This window comes from Girardinichthys multiradiatus, chromosome 2 (genome assembly GCF_021462225.1).
Source record: "Girardinichthys multiradiatus isolate DD_20200921_A chromosome 2, DD_fGirMul_XY1, whole genome shotgun sequence".
Taxonomy (NCBI): domain Eukaryota; kingdom Metazoa; phylum Chordata; class Actinopteri; order Cyprinodontiformes; family Goodeidae; genus Girardinichthys; species Girardinichthys multiradiatus.
The window spans coordinates 29,665,023-29,690,006 of NC_061795.1; the positions used below are offsets into that span (position 1 = coordinate 29,665,023).

General features: G+C 39.5%; 1 protein-coding gene across 1 annotated transcript in view; it reads right to left on the bottom strand.

The window, feature by feature from the left end:
* Positions 1 to 24,984, bottom strand: part of iqsec3b (IQ motif and Sec7 domain ArfGEF 3b) — a 46,560-nt gene that overhangs the window by 16,883 nt on the left and 4,693 nt on the right. Inside the window, 6 exon segments of the mRNA XM_047353692.1 lie at positions 1,212 to 1,378; positions 12,500 to 12,622; positions 13,660 to 13,821; positions 14,507 to 15,228; positions 16,726 to 17,127; positions 17,989 to 18,106. Coding sequence (XP_047209648.1) covers positions 1,212 to 1,378; positions 12,500 to 12,622; positions 13,660 to 13,821; positions 14,507 to 15,228; positions 16,726 to 17,127; positions 17,989 to 18,106 — 1,694 coding nt within the window.

The window sequence follows — 24,984 nt, forward strand, 5'->3', positions numbered from 1 at the left end:
CCTGATATTTCTATTTAAATACATTTTTACTGATCTTATGTGATATTAAAATTTTCCAAGACCCTCAATTATGGAATTTCCTTGTCTGGAAATCATAATAATCATAATTACAAGAAATAAAGGGTTGACAAATTTCCGTCTATGTGTAATTAATCTATAGAATATGAGTTTCACTTTCTGAAATGACTGACGGCAAATATTTAAGACATCATTAACATGATATGTTAATGATCGGAGCTGTACTATACTTGAGATCTTGAGGGGATTGGAGAATATCCACAACTTTCAAAATCCTTGCTGTTTGTTTTTCACCCTGAAAGAAAAATATCTCCCTAACTGTGCTAACAGTTGGAGCTGTATCTTTAGAGGTCACAAAGCCAAATATGGGAAACTGTGTGTGTGCCTACAAAGAGGGGATGTGTTAATAGTTCTTGGGGAATTCTTCTACATTTCACAAGATTCCTCCAGATCAGTGATCTATCGTTTTTGATATGGGCCTCGTTGAAATAAAATCCTCCTTCGTTCAACTAGGTCCATGTCAACCGTGTGTCTTCTGTGGAGTCTTCTCACATAGACATTTTTATGGTACAAAACCCTTCTCTTCATTAGGCAACTGGTGATGCGTGTATGAATAAACAGCATTAGGAGTTTCTGGTAACTCAAAAAAAGTGATAAGATGTTTCTGGAAAACCAAGGATCAACATCATTAAATCTGACACTGAGCGAACCTCAATTAACTGCGCCAACGCCACAATCTGTGGAGCAGAGGAGGATATCAGGAATCTCATCTCGCAGTGCTGATGTTTTTCTGACGATAGCAAGAAGAGGCAGGCATCCACAGCCTCTTTGAGTAATTTACTTCAGTTCAAGAGGCTGTCATTCAGAAAACTGAGGTTGAAATGAGGCAGCTTGTTGTAAAGCTTTGACCTGCCCTGCCCTCTTCTATTTTCTTAATCTTCCGCATCATTCCTTTGCCATTTCAGCCTAATGAATCTCCTCTCCGTCAGCAGTCGAGTGTTTCAGCTGTACATGTGTGAGCATCTGGTTTCTATATATACTGTATATATTTTTATTTCCGCTATGAAAAAAAAATCCCACTCATAAAACCATCTGTCATAAAGAGTAAAACCTGCACACTGCTCATCATGCCATCTCTCCCACAGTATGCACACACACACACACACACACAGGTGCAAAAATCAAACACTGACCCCTCAGATTGCGTATGAAGTCGTCAAGGCCCATTTTGCGGTGGGGTTTAATATTTGGCGAGTACATGTCTGTGTTGAGGAGGACCACAGCGAAGGCCAGGATGAAGATGGTGTCTGGGTTGTGAAACTGCTGCACCACATCAGGGTTGCACATGCAATACCTCTGACTGTGGAGCACAAAGAGCAGAGAAAAGGTATATAGTATTATTAATATTTGAAAATTACAGTTTATCGCAGGCATAGGTGGAGAAAGTAAAGTACAAATAGACATGCTTCAGATAAATCTGACTGATGACTGAAACTCAAACCTAAAGGATATTACTAATTGTAATAGATGAGAAAAACATGCGAAGATGCAAAAGCAAAATACGATGCAACAAACTTAAATGCAGATTTGGACATTTATTGCATCCTGGAAATTTCACACTGTTTGGCTTTATCTACCTGCAATACAATGTCCTAATTAAAACAACAAATTAGACTAACAAAACAATTTATGAGTAAACATTTAAATGTTGGCCGTCTTTCCCACGCAATAATTTGACAATAAAACAACGTCGTTATCAGAACTTTATACATCTTTACAATACATCAGACAGCAGAAATAAAAGGTTTTACCAGGGCTGGGATGTTTTCATTTTATTGTTCTTTGATAAATGCTTTTTTTTTTTTGTTTCCTTTTTTTTTTTTATTAGTACGCTCTGCATAATTTAAAAAGTGTAAATAAATGTACCTTGTGTTTGTGTTACATATGTGAGCCATGTTTATTGACTGAGAAACAATCAAACTAAAATAATAAAACTGATCTAAAAGTGGTGAAATGGCAAATTCATATATCAGTTGTTTTAATTAATGTAAAAACGGTTCTACCTGCTAAGTTACAGTGATGGTAAAAAGAAGGCACACCATCTAAATGATCTTGTCTTACTAGTGGCTTGTCCATTGGTGATTTCTGATATAAATGATATGGCTCACTGCCCTGGGTGGTATGACTTAAGAGATGCCCAGAACAAGGTTTTTCATAGTATATGCATTTAGAGTATATTTAAAGTATATGCATGTCCTCTTAACAAGTAACGTCTGGGTACCATGCCGCCCCTGTCCCTGAGATGAAGCTGGTATAAAGAATGGAAAGTTGCATGGCTGATCTGCTCTGAAATGCCCAAGTCTGTGAAAAAATTAAGTATTTAGCAGGAACATTATAAGTAAAATGGGACACTTTGTTTTTATTGTGACCATAAACTGATAAAAAGATTAACAAGCTTAATCACTGTTTATTGTAATACATTATAAAGAAGGTATTTTAAAATCTCGGACTTACATCCACCGAACATATACATTTTATTTGAAATATCTGACCTTTCCTGCTGTGCAAATTCTTGTTCTTTAACACATTGGCACCATGTTTGTTTAACTTAATTTTACATCAAAACATACTACGCTTTTAATTAGTTAATATGAGATTGTCTATTCTGCTCTTCCATCTGTTGTTTGTATTATGATTATGTTTGTTTTAATATGTGATAAACAAAAAACATAAATAGCAATATGTTCAAATCAAACGCAGTGATGCTAGGATGGTGTGAGATCCAACATGTGTGTTCCATTTATCAAGAAACACTAAAAAAATATGTACGAAACAGCAGGCCTGTGAGTCACACATTCCTCAGGAAGATGTGTTTTCCTTTAAATTGAGTTTTATTAGTATTTACTAAATTATCTGATTGGAAGTTGCACACTCTACGAGAAGAGTTAAGTGCTAAGCTTGTAACTTCTGCTCTCATGGAAGGAGGAGTCATGAGGCAACAGGACAGAGGAGGCATTGACAGTATAGAAGAGATGTGCCCCAAGTTAGGCAATGCTGTTTGGAGGCACTGAGGCTGAATTTGGACTTTCTTTTACCCCACTGCTGCCCACAGGCTTCACAAACTCATTCCCACCTCTACACCCCCTGCCTGCCCACAGCTCCCTCTCCTTATTGTCACAATAACTTACACAGTGGGCCATCTCAGTAGTGGGAGGCTTTTATCTTTGCAGGCAAACAGGATGCAGAAATGGACAAAGACGCTCTGCTCCAAAGAACTATGTACCTGTCAAAGCATGTGCAACTAAAAGCCTGCATCTGAGACCTCTATAACCACAAAGCAATTTCCCACATCCTATACTAGATCTAAGGCTAGGGAACTTATAGGATATCAATCAACCAGTCCTGCTCCCCTCTTTGTTCTAAGGGAGCAGTTGCCAGGCTCAAACAACCCTGCAGTTATAACAAGGGTGCGTGCAGAGCCGCGAACAAAACTCCCGATTTGATGTTGATGTAATTCTGCAGCAATTCTGGAGGAGTGTGCTGTATGCGAAAAGACATGTGCACAGATGTATAGGAGCATGTGTGAGGGCAAACTTGAAGAGGATAAATTAAGTGGTAAGTGCAGTCTGTGCATGGATTCGTGTTTCATTCACACAGTTCTCCATCTTATGTAACCAGTTTATTTAAACTCAAGCTCCTGATCTCTTAGCTTCATATCTGCATATAAAAGTTGCATGCCAACTGGCACAAATACCACTTGATATAAAAGAACTTCTCCCAACAAGAGCACAACACGCCGCAAACAGATGACATAACAACAGTTACGAAACTGACGTCGCATCGGACGTCTGGCTTTCCTGATTAAAGAAATACCCAACTGTGTTTCTGACCTGAACTCACGACTCCCAGCTGCAGCCTGGGAAGTGTGATTTTACATCACTGATGGCTTTGTAATTTGCGCCAAGAGGCTCAGGGCACATGATTGAGTGCGATGTGATTAACTGATGGCGGCAGTGGGTGTTCTGATTGGCCATCAAATGGGAATTGGAGATCATTCCCTCCATTTTATAGGAGGAAGATTTCATTTTAGAGAATAAATACAAGCAGCTAGTGTTTTCATATTACAGCAGAGAAAAAGTACGAGACGAACAATAATTGGTTCTTTAAGTTTTAGTTTAAACCAACTTCTATGCAACAAATTGTTGCCCTTGAAGTCTCAATCAAGTAGCTTGTAGGATGCTGGATGCTGGTTCAGTTCTCTGTTTAAAAAAATCTCAATTAATCTCATTTTTAGACGTTGGCAAACATTAGCTTTGAGTTCACTGAAAGTACAGTGCCTTGCAACAATTTTTATGCCTCTTTAACGTTTTCAGTTTGTGACATTATAATTATAAACTATATTCTATTTTATTTGGATTTTATCTGATAAATAAACATAAAGTTGTGCATAATCTAATACAAATATAAATCTGAAAAGGGCTGCATGCATTAATGTTTAGACCTCCTGAATCAGTAGTTTGTGGAAGCCCCTTTTGCTGCAATTATATCAGCAAGTATTTTGGGGCATTAAAGGATCTCACATCTAAAGATAGATTTATTCTTGTTCATTCTTGTTTGCAAGAGCAAACAAGAATGAATTTTTCCGTGTTGCCAGATATACTTCATTTTATGTCTGGACTTTGGATGGACTACTTTAACAGTTGTTCTAACAGTTATTTATCTCAATCCCTCTTGGAAATACTTTGAGCAGCTTCCATGGCTCCACCAAAGAAAAGCCTCCCTATATACCATACTCTTTCCATTATTAGATGATGGATATTGTTTTATGACCAAATCCTGCTTAAATCTTCTCCAAAACTGACGTGTCTGCTGTGTTCCCAATCTTGTTATGATTTGGGGTTGTTTGGTTTTGGTTTCGGGTTTTTTCTTTATATGTTTTTCACAGTTAAGGTTTTGAATCGTTCTTCTGTTTATTATTATTATTATTATTATTCTTGTTAGATTTTGAATCATGCTTCTGGTCATGCTTTAGTTTTGTCATCTTGTTCGTGTTTTGTCAAGTTTGGTTTTCGGATCTGGTTATGCTATTGTTTCATGTTTTTCTAGTTTCTGTTAGTTTGTGTTCAAGAGTCTCTGTTTTGCTCCAGCCACGTTTTGTTCTCCTGTCAATTAATTTTATTCATTTCACCTGCTCCAAGCTAATCTGGCTCCTTTCTTCACCTGGTTCACGTTCCATATATACACCTCCGTTCTGTTTATTCCTTGCGGAATCATTTTCTGGATCATGCTCATACCTTGTTTTCTAGATCATGCCATGCTTGTCTCACCAGCATGTATATTGTTTTGGTTCCTGCCTCCTCCTGTGAGTGAGTTTTTGTTTTTTGCTTATTAAATCCTTTCTTCACTTACCGTCATGCTGCCTGCTAGCCTGCATTCTTGGTTCCACCGTTACTCAAGTCCTAACAAATCGTGATTATTCTGTTTGTTGACTTCAGTTTAGTTTTTTTAACAAATGCCTTAAGGCCACAGAACAGCTGTATCTATACTGAGATTAAATTACACCCAGGTTAACTCTATTTAAAAATTGGGCAACTATTAAAGACAGTTGCTTGTGTTGGAGTTTATTTAGGGATATCAGAGTACAAATATACTTTTAAAATACACTGAAGTCTGTGGTTGTACCATAACAAAAGGGGACAAAAGGTTAAGGATATGAATATCTTGGCAAGGCCCTGTAAACATAGTGGCAGAGAAATCTATTAGTTCACCATATTGGATTAGTTTCAAAGTAGAAAATGAGCCATCAAACTATTTCCCTGTCCATGTTAAAAAGCACCATATTCGGCTATTTAAGGCAAAAAGAAAAACATTACACGTCTTAAAAAGGTAAATTTAAGAAGGAAATAGTTACCTTTCTTTAGCAGTTGTTTTATAAGAAATTACTTAAACATGTAAGACGCCAGACACTGGGACTTTGTCAATAAGTACAGTCAGATGCAGCACAAAGACAGCAATGAGTAAGAGGCACAGAAGGAGCCACCCAAAACAAAACATGCAGTCCTCCAGAAATGATGCTTTGCACACATTTATGCCTGATCTTCACACAGCACAAAATACCCTGCTCAAACTCATTTATAAGGAAAACCAATCTGTGGTCGCAAAACAGCACTAAGCTCATAATCAATCTTTACCAGAGAATGTAAAAATAAGCAGGGTGAACAATAACAGCTCATACTTTGGTTAGTTAAAACCTAAAATAAACAAATTTGTGTGGATCAGCTGGGTTTAAGTGTGTTATACACAATGCAGACTGTGAAACGAGGAGGTGGGCGTGCGATGATTAGCGAGGGCTCGAGCGCACAAGGATGCAGAGATGACATTTAGAGATGGTTCTATAAATTCATGCTTCTTCACACAAATACTGAACAAAAAAGATGACTCCCAGGAAGGGAAGAAGTATGTTGCAACATAGCAATGATTCCAAACAAACTACAACAATCCTGCAGGAATTTTCTTAAAGAAAAAATGGCTGTACCTAATATGTCCCCTGGCTTTAGTCTAGCAGAATAGATTGCTTAAAAATCTGATCGAGACCATCCATTTTTGGCCATAATCATCTATAACCTACAACCCCACCATACCCTATTACTGTTATTGTCACCCTTGGCATCAACATCTGCCATCAAGCATTTGCAACAACCGGCAATAGTCTTTTACATCATTGTGGAGCAACAGCGATTCATTCTTCTGAGCAGAATAGTTTAAATTCAGCCACATTGGAGGGTTTTATAGCACGACTGGTCTGTTTAAGGTCACGTTCTCAATCAGATTTAAGTAGTTATTTTTTAGAAGTATTTTTGAGCCCTATAGAGGACACCTGTTGGTGTGATTTAGCCTATTGTCCTGGTGCATAACCCAAGACCTCTTGACCTTAAGGTTTCTTTCAGGTGTTTCAGGTATAGGGTAGAATCCATGTAATGTCATACAGAGCCTGAAGCAGCAAAGCAGTCCTAGACCATCACACTACCACCACCATGTTTGTCTGGATGGTCATCCTCTGAAGATATTTTTTTTGTGCCATATGTAACTAACACTCACTTTTCAAACAGTTTAACTCTTGTTCTATAATTCTACACATTATTTTCCCATTATGCCATTTTTGTCCAGTTTCTTAAAGTTAAATCATGAACACTGACTTTAACTGAGGGTGTCTTTAACTTGTTTATTCACTTTTGGAATAATTTTGGTAGGCCAGCCACTCATTGGAAGGTTCACCACTGTTCGATGTTTTCTGCATTTATAGATAATAGATAACGCTTGGATTTGCTGGAGACCCAAAAGCCTTAGAAATGGTTTTGTAACTCTTTCCAAACTGATAGACGTCAGAGATTTTGTTTCTTACAGGTTCCTGAAGTTGCTTAGATTGAGGTATAGTATGTGGATTTTTGAGATCTTTTGACCCTACTTCGTTTTTTCAGACAGGTTCTATTGTTGGGACCCAGCCATGGATTTCAACATTAAACTCCGGTACAAACATTTCTGGAACTTTCAAAATAAACTGCATTAACCTACTTCCAGCACAGCCAAGCAAACTGTAACAGCAGAGTTGCCATCATTGTTGCCAGGTGTACAATAATTATCGTATTTGTATGATAATTTTGCTCTCTGTACGATGTACGATCAATATTCCTAAAAAAGGCCAAATGTACAATAATTTGACCATTCCGTCAATGTGTGGTTGTAATCAGTTGTCATCAGCCTATGCCAAAGTCTATCGGAGTTTTTTTGTGAACCCTGAAGGCATCTGTGTCCGTATTCGGGAACAGATGCTGGAAATTCCAGCCAATCGTGCTTTTCTAAATGTGACCTACGAGTGACGTGATGCGTTGGCCTCAGAACAACGGCCATGATTGGCTGAATAGTCCCCTGCGCCCACCCATGATTGAGGAAAATAAAAAAAGAAAAGAAGAAGAAGCAGAGCCCGACACTGTGGGGCTGCAGATGTTGATAAATCCATTCCGTACTGACGCCACAAAGCTGCGAGTGCCTGTTAGACGCTATTCAACAGACTTGTTATTTTGGTTATGACGAGTGTACGATAATTTCCGTCAAAATACGATAATTTCATGTCTCTAGTACGATAATCCTACATTTCTCACCTGGTAACACTGGTTCCCATGATGCCACTGTCTGTATAAGAGCACCCCCTTTCCAATGGTCCGATCTCTACCACCCGGGACTCCGCTGAGAGACTGGGATAGGAGACAAGCGCGCTAATGTCTCTTTGCTGGCAAAAAGACATAAACTCTTCAAACTGGGTGTCATACGATCATCGATCATATGCACTAAGATAAGTACAAATGAATCACTCTGTGTATTCGGTAGATTCATTCATGAAAGGCAATTAAGGAACATGCCTGGCTTGACTTTCTTTCTGAGGCCTGCAGAAGCAAACGGTCTCTACAAGCCGAGTGAAGCGGTTTTCCCTCCCTGAGAGAAGGACAGCTGCTACTCCCCACAGCTAAGGAGGTTAGCTGTAGCTAACCGTTTAAAGACTGTGGACGTTTCTTCAAACTTCGCCGCCCTGGACAACGTTCCTCACCACAGTTCCTGAGGTTTAGTGTTTGGGCAGAATAATAGAGAAGAGATTTAGATTGAAATGTTCTAAACGTTTTTCATTTTATAAAGTTTGGTTTTATTTGGGTTGAACTTTGCTATCTTGGTGCTAGCAGGCTATCTGCAGCACATGTGTTCAGTTTTGTGTTCTTTGTGTGTTTATAAAGTTAAGACAAACTTTACTTGAAGGGTGATTTTAAACAGAAGATTAATCATAACACGCCGTCCGCGCTTATGCATTTTAACCCTTTTATTGACTGTATTTTTAAAGGTGTGTGTTTGATTCTGGTGCTAAGCTATCAGCCTCCTTTGTTAGCTTCAACTGCTAACATGTAAGGTAAGGACATGTGGTGCTTGCTGCCAAATATTTACCCAGAAAGGTTTAGTTTTCAATCCAGTAAATGTGTCCCTAACATAATTTTACTAAATTTGATAACTAAAACCATTAAGCCCCATTTTTCCAGAAAGCTTTGTCTCTTTTCCAAAATATTCCCTAAATAATCTTTCTTTAAATATTATTTTAATAAATAAAAGCAGCTAATGAGACACCGTTGAGAAATAGTCATCCATAAGGTTGGTTTTATTCAGCAGATCGTTCTTTAAAACATTATTTTATTAAAATAATATTTTATCTGATCTTGCATTGTGAATGGTTGTCTAAAGGTTTGCTGATTATTGCTTAAGTTGGTTCCAAGACTAACTTAACTTCATTTCCAGATTCTTTTAAGATAATCCTTGGTTCTCAGACATAAACATTGCATGGTAATGTTGCATCACTCTTTTGGTCATGGTTTTCAATCATCTTTAATCAACTTGTTTATATTGTACATAGCCCATTAGTCTTTGTTATTCTTTAATTCTGCTTGGTAGTTTAGTTGGATTGTTTTAGCATAGTAAAGGGTTTGTTGATTGAAATATGTTTGACTTTGAGTTAACTTATTTTTGTTAATAAATTCTTATATTTTAAGAAATTGTGTGAATTCATTCCATATATGTGCAGAGTTTATGCTGTTCAATAATGTCAGAGCTTGTCTCACACCTTTTGATTTGTTCCTAATACCATCGCCTTACTGGGCTGGTATTCATAGGACAACCCTTAACAGACCGAAATATTATTTGATAAGATATTAATATTAAATAATATTCTCAGATTCATAATCACAACCCTATTAATGTAATTTATTCATTCTACATTTCTAGCAGTAATCAGGCCTGGTTATGGCCAGTGAAACTGAACTAAAAAGGTTAATCACAGTGAATTCATGATTTAACAAGAGGGGCAATTATATTTTTGCAAAGGGATAGGTTGCCTTGGATCGCTTTCCTTCGATAATACATTAAATCATAAAAAAAAAAATGGAAAAGATAAATAGGAAAAAGACAATAAAATACATGAAATCATTTAAAATTTGTACCCTAGGTATCTTTGTTGGTTGTTAAAATTAGGTTGATTATTTCAAACATTTAAGTATGACAACAAAGTAAAAATCAGAAGAAATCCATAAGAGGTTAATCCTTTTTGTAGTACTGCATGGTGTCTTTTCATTCAGAAAAAAAGTAATAGACTTAAATGGTCATGCTACATCATACCTGCACCTCAATTGTCAAACAGTTATAAATTGGCCTGAAAACAAAAGGTTGAGTGGATGCTGGACTTAGGGAGCGTGGAGAAAATGCAGGGTAAGAACGTCGGATTTCTATGATTCTGAGGCAAACCAATATCTGCAAAACCGACATTTACCAACTGCTCTTCCATCTGTTTGTATTATGTGATAATTGGTTCTACATACTAAAGTGGTAACCTGATAAAAATTGTGTGCAAAACATCATGCTTGAACTCTCATTACTGTCATTATATGAACAAACCTACCAATAATTAAACAAGATTTTGAGTCCTAAAGACTGAGAAGTAAAATCAGCAAGAAAATGAGAACGCAAACACTTGTTTTTCCGGAAAAAAAACAAGTGCAGCACAACGCAGATGCAGACAGGTCCAGCCTGCTAAAGGGGCAGGGCAGTTCTGATGGTGATCATATGCCTCTGTCATGGAAAATACCATCTTAGGTACTGAGTTCAAATGAACAATGACTCAAGTCATGTCACACTGGTGACATATTCCTGAGGGAAAACAGCAGCACGTCAGCAGAGACACATTAATTGTTCACAGCAACGTCAAGCTATTACTCTGCAAAAGAAAACAATCGGTTTTTTATTGCATTTTCAATCCCGAGGACAATCTGTGGATATCACAGGTACACTTCAAGGACAGTTAAAGCCAGGGGATGAAACACCAATTGCATCTTCTGCTTATCTGTTTTTGGGCTAAATAGTGTGCAGACCACAAAACAAAAAATCCACCCAGGAGTTTGTTAGAGGGAAAACTAGACTGTCCACAGAAAGGAGAAAAGAGAGGACAATGTGGTGTAGGTCTCTGGTGGTCATCGATGAGTCACCTCAGTTGAAATGTTCATTTTTTCGTGACTGCAGATCTGGTGTCAGGAGTGACAAAAGAAGCAGAAAGCCAAATTAAGCAAAAACAAAACCCCTCGCTCTACAATGCCTTGATAATGTATTGTGACACCTTTAACTTTCCACCTCAATGTAGTTTATTGGAGCTTTATGTGATAGATCAATGCAAAGTTACACATAATTGTAAAGTACAAAGTAAAGGATACATGGTTTTTAAAATGTTTTCTTAAAAAATCTTTCCTCCTTACTCAGATGCCCCTAAATAAAATCAAATGCAAGAAACTGCCTTCAGAAGTCATTGAATTGCTCATTAAAATCCACATGTGTAATTTAATTCTAGTGTAAAATAGACCTGCACAAATATATCAAATCACAGTTGTCATTGCGACATCAGTGTGCAAAAACTGCAACTGCAAAGTACTGCTTGAATGAACTATTTAGTATGATATTATGTTTTGCAGGGCCATGTATGCAAATTCTGCCATTAATATTTTTGGTCTGTGTGGTCTGACATTCACTGTCATTGTTACCTGATGTATACTATTAGTGGTCGAGATGCTAAAGCTCACACAGAGTGGTAAGGCATCCAGCAAAAGTATCGCAATTGCCTGTTTTCCTCCTGATATCATGCAGCCTAAAATACATCCACCTGTACAGTGAAGACCTGTAAATCTATACCCCAAAGGGGCCTTCAGGCCCCTGTAATTGTAGCAATAGGTGGTTCTACAAAGTATTAAGTAGGGGAATACAAATGCTTCACAAGTATGCACTAGTTTGTGTTGGTCTGTAGCACAAAATTCCAACAAAAGATATTTGCAAGGCAGAGCAATAAAATGTCAATGAATCTTCAGTATCTAAAACTATCTGCTAAACACGAGGATGTGGACTGAAGGTGTGATCCAGGAGAGAACGTTGCTAAAACAGAGCATCTATTTTTGTCCTGATGGAACACACACACTGATTGCCTGCAGTGTGGGTCTATGTTGTGATTGGCATTCAATCACAAAACACTGCCGTGTTTAGTCAAAGGTTACAGGCAATCATTGTAATTTGCTAATGATACGCCGCTTTGGTGTCATCAGAGCTTGCCGTAATGAGACAGCAGAACTAGTTAAGTACTTTGTAAGTCTAAGCAGTTGGCCTCTTAGTTTTTCACTCTGGATACTCAAGGCATCCTCAAGGCTGCACGCAATATTGCAAAATATGCAAGCTGTGTTACATGTCACTGTTTTCTTGTTCTGCATACGGTGCTGCAGGCTAAAGGTTGATTCATTATGTGAAGCTAAGAGAGCCCTTAAAAAGCCCCATTGTGTCACATGTTGAATTTTTGGTCAATTAAAAAGCACAACTTGTTTGTAAGAGAGCCCTGACTGTGAGAGGGACTGACAGTTCTTACCTGAAGGCTTCGATGAGTCTCTCCACTTTCTGTGCTTCACCTTGAACTCGAACGTGAGCCTGGAACTTTCTTAGGGCTTCGTCAAGTTCCATCCCTGAGAAATCCATCTCGTCCACTACACAGCTATCAAGAGGAAAGAAGGAGAGAAAAAAGCAGGAGGCTGGGCTTGGTTGTTGTGAGTCAAAGGAGTGTTTTAAATTTGCAGCAAACTGTGTTGGTGCAGATGCTATATCTCTCTCTTTAGAGTCATATTTCAATTAGAGCTTCTGACCTGGAGGATGCACATGTCAACACACACATATGAAATGGAGAAGAAAGTCTCAGGTGACAGTGGAAGATAAGCAAGGAAGAAAAAAGGAAAAGGAAGAAAAATAAAGAAATCCAAAGAGTGAAGGGACAAAGGGGCGGCACATGAAAGGCTGAAGGCAGGCTGTGGCAATAACAGAAGTATATACCAGAGACTAAGTTTACATTTGTAAGCTTGTGCACATCACACATGTCTATTTGACTCAGTGAACGAAAAATGAGGCTGAGTGTGTTCGATGCAGTGACCTATTTCTGCAATCTGTACAACAACCTCAGCAAAAAGCCCCCCCATCCTGGATCCCTGAGCAATGATTGGATGCAGAAAGGGTGGATGAGCAAACACTAGGTAAATCCATGCATTCAGAGACCATGCCAGCATACGTTTATGTGTATCCGTGGATGACACTTTTAATAATTCATAAAATTACTTGATCGATCAAAGAGAAAAAAACAAATCATTTAACGAGTCTTTTACTGTCCCAGTTTAAACCCAGTCAAGAATAAAAAAAATAATGAATTAAAATCTGCCTTTACTTTTCATGTGATGTGAAAGTTTAAAAGCTTTAAATGGGCCAAAGGTTGAGATGGATTTTATCTACGGTTGTTTCCAAGACTATTGTTGAGCAGTGAGTTTGATGCAGGTTAATTTTAAAACACTGTGGTTGCTCACAGTGAATGGATTTGAAATACAGCAGGGTTTGTTCACCCTTTTCAAATGTATCCACATACATCACTTCCTTTTCAATCCCCTCCCTCTTTTTGTTTGTTTTCATATTTATTAAAATTCAGTTTTCCCCCTTGTGTTTTCCCACATATATATATATAGAAACGTTAAATGAATACAGTGCACTCACTCCAGGACATCTCTGTTGAACTGCAGCTTGCTGTTCCCCAGGAACTCTCCAATCATCTGCCGGCTCAGGCCTTTCCTCTGCAGCAGGAAGTGAGCCACCCCTATGGCCGTGTCCGGGACAAAACCACGTGTGATCAGGAAGTGGATGCCTCTCTCTGGGTTCCTGGCCCCGCCAAACACAGAGAAGTAGCAGTGTGAGCAATGGCAACGTGTGGTTTAATTTTGTGCATTCAAGTATGTATGTTCTTGGAGTGTGTGTGTGTGAGAGTTTGTGTGTGTGTGTGTGGGGTGAGACAGAAGATGTATTTGGGAGTAAATTAACTTAATATGTGTGTGTATGAGTGTTAGAGAGTGTGAATATATAGGAGTACAAACAGGGAAAAGAAGCGTGCACTCATGCAGAAAAGCCGTTAGCTCAAGACTTTGGGATCAGCTCGCCTGTCACTGAGTTCATTTACTTTCATTTGTATTAACTAATATTAAACGAAGGCCGACCGTGGACTCTAATTATAGAACCTGAGCAGCTCTTGCATTGTTCATGGCCTCCTCCACTGTCTCTACTATTCTGCTGCATTTTGCACTCTTCTCTCCTCTTCATCTCCACCTTTCTCTTGATCTTTTTTTTTTTCACAGACATCCCACAATCACAAGATGGCACTAAACAGACACTTCCCCCTGGCAATTACAAGCAACAATAAGCTGCTGCTTATGAGTATTTTAAAGAGTTGTTGGGAGAAATGTATTCAAAACAAACAGCAATGCTTTAATATCTACGCCAGAGGATGCAGAAACATTTAATGTGTTTTTATTTTGTCAAAGAGCTTTATATGAACTGCCAGCCCACTCACACGTTGAACAGGTTCAGTCCGATCCTGTAGAGGCGTTTGCGATGGGTGTCAGTGGACAGGGTTGGGGAGCGGCAGGAGGCTGGGTCCTGGCAGCGGTCCCTTGGCAGAGAGACAACCAGGGCCTGCAGGGCTTCGGGGCTCGGCCCACCGGGGATCTGCTGAGGATGAGTGTAGTGGTACTGCTGGTACTGGGTGTATATTTGAGCAGGCTGCTGATTAGACTGGACTGAGGTGGAGATTGAAGTGGAGGTAGAGGTGGAAGTGGAGGAACCCAATCTGTCCAAGCTGTTTTCGGCCTCCATGCCAACCACAGGTGCAGCCGGCACCGCTGAACCCCTCCTGGAACCTGGATCGACCATTTCCAGCTCCTCGCTGGGAGGAGGTGCAGGAAATTCAGGTTCCTCCATCGACTGTCTGTCTCCTACTCCACCTGTCCCACTAACAGAGGGTTTCCTGCTGCCTGGCTCTCCTCCGCTTGCATTTCCCAGAGAGGTGGTGGTTGTGGTGGTTGCAGATGAAATGGTGTAGGAGCTATTGCTGTCTATGTGAACAGTTACGTCTCTGAAGGCCATGAGCAAGGAGCTCGCACTGCGGGGCAGGCCAGCACTTTCTGCAGCTGCACGAAGGGCCCCGGGATCCATCAGAAGTCCTTTCCCCTCTCCTCCCTCTGACAAGCTCCAACCACGAAGAGCCTCATCGATGGACTGAGCCAAGGAGTGAAGCTGCAAGTACCACAATAAAAAATCCACAATAAATCCACAACTAAATTAAGTCACTGTGATGTTATCTGTGTTGCACTGCAGAAAGGTTAATAAGTTCGAACTGATAATTAATGACTAACGTCAGAGTAGATTCCAAGTGATGAAGATGCTCTGATATAACCAAGACTTCTGGTATACTAAAGGTTAATTTGTAGCTTGTTAAACTTGACATTGCTGCATTACTTGCTTCTGATGCATCTTTAAACACACGGGAACTCCCCCATACAAAACACAAAAACAAAAATGTGTAAAAGACACTCTCCTAGCCCAGGGTGCACTATGTGAAGGGATCACTATGACTGAACATCACATACAAGCTTTGGAGCAAAAGTAAACATTTACCACAAACTGTCTGAACACATTAAAACAGTTTGGATCTGTGTTGTACTGCAGCTGTCTCAGTGTACCACGTACAGTTCAGGTTCTGTATGTGAAACACTGTATGAATTTCAAGGAGCAGGTCCCAAAGTGCAGCTGAAATTTTAATACCAAACAAGAGAGATTAAATAGTCTAATAAGTATTACCACTTTTTTATTTAATTTTGTCATGTTACAACCACAAACGTCAATGTATTTTACTAGGAGTTTTTGTAATAGACCAACACAGAGTAAGGCATAATTTTTAAGTAGAAGGAATAAGGTATATACATTTTTTTATAAATAAAAATTAGAAGGGTGTTGTGCATATGTATTCTTTGCCACGTCATGTTGCTGCCACCACAATGTTTTAGGTCTTTTGGGGTATGCCTCTAACAGCTTTGCGCATCTAGATTTTGATGTTTTCACCTATTCGTCTTTACAAAATAGCTGAAACGTAGCCACACTGGATAGACATTGTCAGTGATAATACATTTTTAGCTCTTGCCTCAGATTCTCTATGGCTGGACTTGGAATGGTTCATTCTATCACAAAAACATGTTTTGATCTATTTTTAGGATTGTTGGCTTTTGCAGCTTCTAACTGGTTTTTGTCCAAGTTTGCCCTATATTTAGCTTTATCTATCTTCCCATCAACTCTGTCCCCGCTAAAGAAAAGTGAACTGTTACTTCTTCCTTAAAGGCCACATTTAAGGACAGCGAAGCAGAAAAGCTGTGGACTCTATTTACTAGCCGACTTCTAAAAGTAATGGGGAGAACTTGATTTTATTTAGAGATATCAGAGCAAACAGGGAAGAACAGAAGGGCACTTTGGTTTTATGTTGGTCTATCTCATAAAATTCCAATAAAATAAAGTGGCATTTGAAACACGACAAATTTTGTCTAATGTGCAGAAAAATTCAAGGCACTGTGTTTTTAAAGGACACAAACAAAAGAAATAAGAATGCTCAACTCCTAGAAGCATGTATGCAAGTATCTGAGTTACTGAGATCTTTTTTTAGTGAACCACAGATGTTAAACAAATCTGTGACAATGTCATTTTGTCTGCGTCTCCACATTATGAGATGCAAAATACACTGACCTGTTCAGAGAAGCAGTCTTCCAGCTGTGTGAGCGTGGGTCCAGATGTCTGAGGTGGAGTCTGGCTTGAAACTGATGAGGGGGCATTTGCAGGGGCTGACGCAGGTGATGGGGGAAGAGATGTGGAGCGACATGGAGGTGGAGGGGGAGTTTTAGATCGTAAGGGTATCTGTCCTCCCCCCGGATGCAGAGTGTAGCTGTGTCTCTGGGCCGCGTTCCTGTTCCGGGACGAGGGACTGGGATGTCGCAGCGAGATCCGGCGAGGCAGTTTGCTCTCTGACAGCGAGTTACGGATCTTCTGAAAGTTCTTGCTGAGCTGGTACTGGCGGAAAGCTGTCTGGATGCGGCGTGCTGCCCGCCTTGCGATCAGATGGCCTCCGTACTTCTGCTCCAGCTCCTCTATCTGAGGGCACAGGAAGGCGGTTAGTGGGAGTGAACGCATCAAACACCTTTAATTTCCTTTGAGAGTCCCTGAAAAACACTGCAAGAGTGATAAACCCACTGAAACATGCTTTAATCATTTATCAGCAATCAAACATGCTGTCATTTTTGAGCAAAAAGATCAAAAGAGCCAAGAGGAGTCCTGAAATAAATACACTTCTTAGAGATATCCTTCTTAATTATCTGTGGCTCTAGCCAACAGTAGTGATGGTTTATGGTATCACAAAAAAGAAAATCTTCTATCATCATTCAACTGGTAATACTGAATGTGAGGAAAGATAGATGGACCGTGACACAGGTGCCACTGAATAAATGAAAAGAAAAGTAAGCCTATTTGTCGCCAACTCCACCCAGAAATCTTTCAGAATTTCACCCTCTAATATTCCCAGAGGAGGAGTGGGAGGCAGGCGAGGGAGGAAAACAGAGGACAGCCTCTCATGTGGCTGTTGTGCGTCCGGTCACACCAAGAGTGGATGCATGCACTAGTGCACTGCAGCAGCACCAGTGAGAAGCAACAGCAGACCCTTCAATTGCTTGCTATGAGAAATAAAGACATCTTCAGCCAACACAAGCAGTTATTAGCTGTTACCATGACAACCTAGTATCTCCCTCTCCTCTGTTTTGTCGCTGTGGCTCTCTGTATCCTGGGTGTTCTTTTTCATGTCAACAGAGACGGAAATAGATTTAAATGGAAATCTTTTTTGTCAAGAAATCTTCCCTCACACACACACCTGCTCATGTTAAGCCAGGTAAACCTGCCAGCAGGTTTTACTCCACCCTACCATTAATGTGCACACTGGGCCATTTAGAAAAAAAGCCATACCTGTTTGTTTTTGTTCTCCAGGCTGATCTCATACTCGCTGGGTCCCTCCCTCTTGATCCCCTTCACTTCCTGTCCTCCACCAGAGGACGTTCCATCCTCCAAGCTCAGGATCTGTCCACTGCAGGGGAAATAGCCGTAGAGAGATATCAGTTCCTCCCCCCAACAACCAAAACTCTGCACTCATTATGGGGGCCTTGCCATCGGCTCTGCAGAGTGGTAGGAGGTTCATAAATGAGGCAGAATGTGGACTGTGATGGCCTGAGGGGCAGATGACTGACTTTCCATGTCTACTCCTATTTGGTCAGACTTGTGGTTCCATTGCAAGGAGTAACGCACTGAATGCAACGGCTGAATACAAAAATGTTGACAGTAAATAGCGTCCAGAAGCACTTTCTTCTTCACTAACTGAACATATTATACACACATAGCTCAAATTATTTTAATTACATCTTTTAAGATGTTTAAACTGATAAATAGGATGAGTGTCTGAAAGCCTTAAATTAACTAACAGAAGTATATTGAAAAATTAAGTCTTTAACTTAGTAGGTTCAGTTTTGTCCGGGCGTTAAATTCTTATGCAGGGAAATAACTGTGCCCAGTGATTACATAATCATCGTACACTCACTGCCACCCATAGCAATCTAGATAAAATATATGCCTCAGAAAATGTTTTTAAAACTGTACTTTTTTAAGTTGATTGTGTGTTACGCACAATAAATTAGTAATCAATGACATATCTTTAAATATGATATAACACAGACACATCTTCTAATCACTCTTCAAAACAGGAAAGGCAGAAGAGCATGCCCTTTTTGTTAAGGCACATGTGTATTCATATTCATTCATTAAGAAATGGCCAAAAGAAAATAGCTGGTTGCCTAAACCTAAACATGATACACTCAGAGCTAAAATAAAAGATTAGGCTAACACCAACTTTGACAAACAATGCTGCAAGATGACCAAAGTTTATTCTGCCAACACATACAATGAGGACAAACTTAAGGGGACTGTACAAAAAATCTCCAAAGCTCGCTGTTGAAGAACTTCAACAAATCCATACATCTGAGATCATACAACTGCACTCAAATATTAAATTATTTTGCTTTTTTTTTTAGACATCTTAAGGGGGAGGCAGTAATTGTGCATGATGATGTGTGTGCTTATCAGTTTTTGGTACATAGTACATATTAAAAATAATGATGTAAACAAGGTAAGTAGTCCTTAAGAAAAGTCTAGTTTTTTTTAAATACGATGCATATTAAAATAGCAGACAAGAAAGAATCTACACAATGTGGAACTCAAAATGTCACATATTCATTCATTTATATGTTAGGATTTACTCACAGTGCATTTATTAAGTGACCTAACATTGTCCACTGTAGCTCAAAACAGCAATATAAAAATGAACAAAAACTAAAAAGTAAAACAAGTGTAATATGTACAATAGTGACATCAGCAAAATCAACAGTTAAAACATTTACCTCCAGAAGTTTAAGCTTTTAAAAAGATTAAAAATTATTCCAACTTACTCAGCGAGGTGAACTGATTTTGGAGAGAAGTCTCTCAGTGCAGGGTAGCATACTTTAGTGTATATTTTTCCCAAATCAGTATGAATTATTGGCACAGTTAAAAAGGTGGTGACTAACCTAAATTAGTTTACACAAGGGTTGGCGTGGTTGTGCACGTCAAAAGCACTACAAACACAAAGCAGTTTTCTGGGATGACAGCACACACACACATACACATTCATAGAGAGGAACAAAAAAAGAATCAGATTAAGAAAAAGATAAAATTGTACTTGTAATCAAATAATCACTATGGTACAAAACAAGCAAAATAGCAAATCTCTCTATGTCAGACCTCCAAAACAGTAAAACTGCAGCTTTTCCCTAAAATGTATTCACTTTTAACTCATACAACCTAGATCAATCTTTATATTTAATGTTGATTAATTTATTTATGCCCCCACAGTGACTAGAAACCTCTATCCTTTTACAGATTGCACATGAGGAAACAGTAAAACACTGCATCTCCATGAATCCCTTTGTCATTCTCTATATGTAGCCTAGAAAAATACAATGTGACTTCTTTTAGCCCGCATACAGTACTTTGCAAAAGTATTCATACCCATTAAACTTTTCCACATGTTGTCATGTTGTAACCAGAAACTTCAATGTACTTTCTTGGGATTTTATGAAGTTGAGCATAACTACAAAGTGGAATAGAAATGATACTTGGTCTTCATTTTGTTTAATTTAATCACAGTATAAATCCAGCTGTTCTGTGAAGGCTTCAGAGGTTTGTTGGAGAACATTAGCGAACAATTATCAAGACCAAGCATACATGTTGGGGTGAAAGTTGTGCAGAGGTTTAAAGTGGGATTAGGTTATTAAAAAATATTATTATTAAAAAATATCCTAAGCTTTGAACATCTCCTATACAGAGTGCTGTTCAGTCCATCATCCATCAAGACGCCCATGGTAACTCTGGAGGAGCTACAGATCACACCTTCAAGTCGGGAAGTACAGGGGTTGGACAATGAAACTGAAACACCTGTCATTTTAGTGTGGGAGGTTTAATGGCTAAATTGGACCAGCCTGGTAGCCAGTCTTCATTGATTGCACATTGCACCAGTAAGAGCATGTTGCATGCCCAGTGTGAAGCATGGGGGTGGATCAGTGATGGTTTGGGCTGCCATATCATGGCATTCCCTTGGCCCAATACTTGTGCTAGATGGGCGCGTCACTGCCAAGGACTACCGAACCATTCTTGAGGACCATGTGCATCCAATGGTTCAAACATTGTATCCTGAAGGTGGTGCCGTGTATCAGGATGACAATGCACCAATACACACAGCAAGACTAGTGAAAGATTGGTTTGATGAACATGAAAATGAAGTTGAACATCTCCCATGGCCTGCACAGTCACCAGATCTAAATATTATTGAGCCACTTTGGGGTGTTTTGGAGGAGCGAGTCAGGAAACGTTTTCCTCCACCAGTATCACGTAGTGACCTGGCCACTATCCTGCAAGAAGAATGGCTTAAAATCCCTCTGACCACTGTGCAGGACTTGTATATGTCATTCCCAAGACGAATTGACGCTGTATTGGCCGCAAAAGGAGGCCCTACACCATACTAATAAATTATTGTGGTCTAAAACCAGGTGTTGCAGTTTCATTGTCCAATCCCTGTATGTTGAGAGATCGACTAAAAGTCGTGAACTCCACAAATCGGCCTTTTATGGAAGAATGGCAAGAAGAAAGCTATTTTTGAAAGAAAACCAAAAGAAGTTCAGTGTTTAAAGTTTGTCACCATGTAGGAGGCAAGGCAAACATGTTGAAGAAATGGCTCTAGTTGGATGAGACTGAAAACTGACCAAAACTGAACTCCTTCGCACACATGCAAAACAATATGTGTGGAGGAGAGGTGACACTGCACATCACATCATGGTTATACATGGTGGTGAGAGCATCATACTGTGGGGATGCTTTTCTTCAGCAGGGACAGAGAAGCCATCCATGGGGAAATGGATGGAGCTAAATCCAAGGCAAACCTGGAATGATAGAGATTACAAAAGACTTTGCTGGTTTGGATGGAGGTTTATATTCCAGAAGGACCTAAACATATAGCCAGAGCTACAATAGAATGGTTACATTCAAGTATATCCATGTGCTTGAATGGCCCAAAGCCTAGACTAAAATCCAGTTGGGAATTTGAGAAAAGACTCAACAATGGATGGATATTCTCTATCCATTTTGACTGAGCTTGAGCTTATTTACAGAGTTTGTGCTTGTAATATGACAAGATGAAATAGGAGGTAATATTTTTCGACACGCCGTATTCTGTCCCTATTTAGACTGAACAAAAAATACTGAAATTCAGGGTTGGCTAGCCCATTTGATTACATTTCTGTGACCAGCTTTTCACCTTTCCCTTTTCAGAACCATTTACAGGTTATTAAGAACAAGGGCAAACTCATCTTTTTTAAGGGTTTTCAGCTACATTTTTCGTAAATGTTGAAAATGACCTTTCACTTTTCATTAATTATTCCTCGTGACAACAATAAAACACAGATTCAAAAACTGATAAATCATAACTTGTTGTGGTTTGTTGGGGGGCATACTGTTGTGTAAACAGAGGCTTGCAGAGTTCATGTCAGATTTTTATGGGGTTGCATGTGCCCTCTGCTCACAGGACCAAGGTTCCCAGCTTTATTATATGAGACTGGCATGCACAAATACAGGTCCTTCTCAAAATATTAGCATATTGTGATAAAGTTCATTATTTTCCATAATGTCATGATGAAAATTTAACATTCATATATTTTAGATTCATTGCACACTAACTGAAATATTTCAGGTCTTTTATTGTCTTAATACGGATGATTTTGGCATACAGCTCATGAAAACCCAAAATTCCTATCTCACAAATTAGCATATCATTAAAAGGGTCTCTAAACGAGCTATGAACCTAATCATCTGAATCAACGAGTTAACTCTAAACACCTGCAAAAGATTCCTGAGGCCTTTAAAACTCCCAGCCTGGTTCATCACTCAAAACCCCAATCATGGGTAAGACTGCCGACCTGTCTGCTGTCCAGAAGGCCACTATTGACACCCTCAAGCAAGAGGGTAAGACACAGAAAGACATTTCTGAACGAATAGGCTGTTCCCAGAGTGCTGTATCAAGGCACCTCAGTGGGAAGTCTGTGGAAAGGAAAAAGTGTGGCAGAAAACGCTCCACAACGAGAAGAGGTGACTGGACCCTGAGGAAGATTGTGGAGAAGGGCCGATTCCAGACCTTGGGGGACCTGCGGAAGCAGTGGACTGAGTCTGGAGTAGAAACATCCAGAGCCACCGTGCACAGGCGTGTGCAGGAAATGGGCTACAGGTGCCGCATTCCCCAGGTCAAGCCACTTTTGAACCAGAAACAGCGGCAGAAGCGCCTGACCTGGGCTACAGAGAAGCAGCACTGGACTGTTGCTCAGTGGTCCAAAGTACTTTTTTCAGATGAAAGCAAATTCTGCATGTCATTCGGAAATCAAGGTGCCAGAGTCTGGAGGAAGACTGGGGAGAAGGAAATGCCAAAATGCCAGAAGTCCAGTGTCAAGTACCCACAGTCAGTGATGGTCTGGGGTGCCGTGTCAGCTGCTGGTGTTGGTCCACTGTGTTTTATCAAGGGCAGGGTCAATGCAGCTAGCTATCAGGAGATTTTGGAGCACTTCATGCTTCCATCTGCTGAAAAGCTTTATGGAGATGAAGATTTCATTTTTCAGCACGACCTGGCACCTGCTCACAGTGCCAAAACCACTGGTAAATGGTTTACTGACCATGGTATCACTGTGCTCAATTGGCCTGCCGACTCTCCTGACCTGAACCCCATAGAGAATCTGTGGGATATTGTGAAGAGAACGTTGAGAGACTCAAGACCCAACACTCTGGATGAGCTAAAGGCCGCTATTGAAGCATCCTGGGCCTCCATAAGACCTCAGCAGTGCCACAGGCTGATTGCCTCCATGCCACGCTGCATTGAAGCAGTCATTTCTGCAAAAGGATTCCTGACCAAGTATTGAGTGCATAACTGTACATGATTATTTGAAGGTTGACGTTGTTTGTATTAAAAACACTTTTCTTTTATTGGTCGGATGAAATATGCTAATTTTGTGAGATAGGAATTTTGGGTTTTCATGAGCTGTATGCCACAATCATCCGTATTAAGACAATAAAAGACCTGAAATATTTCAGTTAGTGTGCAATGAATCTAAAATATATGAATGTTAAATTTTCATCATGACATTATGGAAAATAATGAACTTCATCACAATATGCTAATATTTTGAGAAGGACCTGTAGAAAAGTAAATCTCCTGTTTAGCTGTGCAAAACCTTCAATGTTTCTTCTGATGTTTCCGTATGTGTTTTTGGCTTGTGCCAGGATAATTTAAAAGCTTAGAGATGCTGTAGATAAAAGAACATTCAACAAACAGAGCCATATGTGGCATATTGCTGCACTGAAAAGACATGTTTTTCCCACAATATTGTTATGGCAAAGGATTGGATCTCTTTCATATAGTGCCAACATTATGCTACAAGAATCCAGCAAGTGTCAGTCTGCTCCACCATTGAATCAAATATAAACTGTTACCCTTATCTTTTATAAGAAATTTAGACAAATAGTCTATCTCTGGAGGAGCTGAGACTTGTTGCTCACATTTGTATTCTTTTTTTTTGCACTGTTGCAAGACAAGCATAGCTCCACTCTCAGTTTTTACTGTTAAGATCAAGGATGGATTCATGTATGACCCTCTAAAAGCTAATGTGTTTCCATGGCAATGACATCATTTGGATGAGTATTTTGTTCTTTCTGTGCTGCGTTGAAATGAAAAGATTATTAGGCAGGCTCTTCCCCATGTTCCACTGCTAGGATTAAGCTGTCAAAAATACTGCAGGAATCTCATGCCAGTACAGTCAGACATGACTCAGAAATCAAGTTAAGGGAAACACCAATCTGACTCCATACATATGGGTACTTCATATTTATACCCCTTGTTTTCAGCAGTCCAATTCATCATGATCCAGAGTGGGGAACCTTCATACATGTTAAAACCAAGAAGAGAAGACACTGGTTCCACCTGCCTGCCTCAAAACAACTTTCTGAATTGAACTGCTTGTGTTTCCTCGTCAGCTAAACTGAGAGACATGAAGTCAGAACTGCACCCCTGCAGAGATCCAGTTGGGTTTTTCAGGTATTTATACCATTTTAATTTTTCCACTATTTGTCACATCATATTTTATTAAGAATTTATTATACGGGTAGATGAAAACATAAAAGAGGGAATAATTAAAAAGTGGAAGAAAAAAAACAATATGGATTTTTAATATGACCCCAAATACAATCCAGTGCAACCAATTGCCTTCAGTAGTCAGACAGGTCAGGTGGGAGAATATGTCAACAAAAGCAAACACATGGAAAAAGCTGTTCTGGTCAGGTGAGACT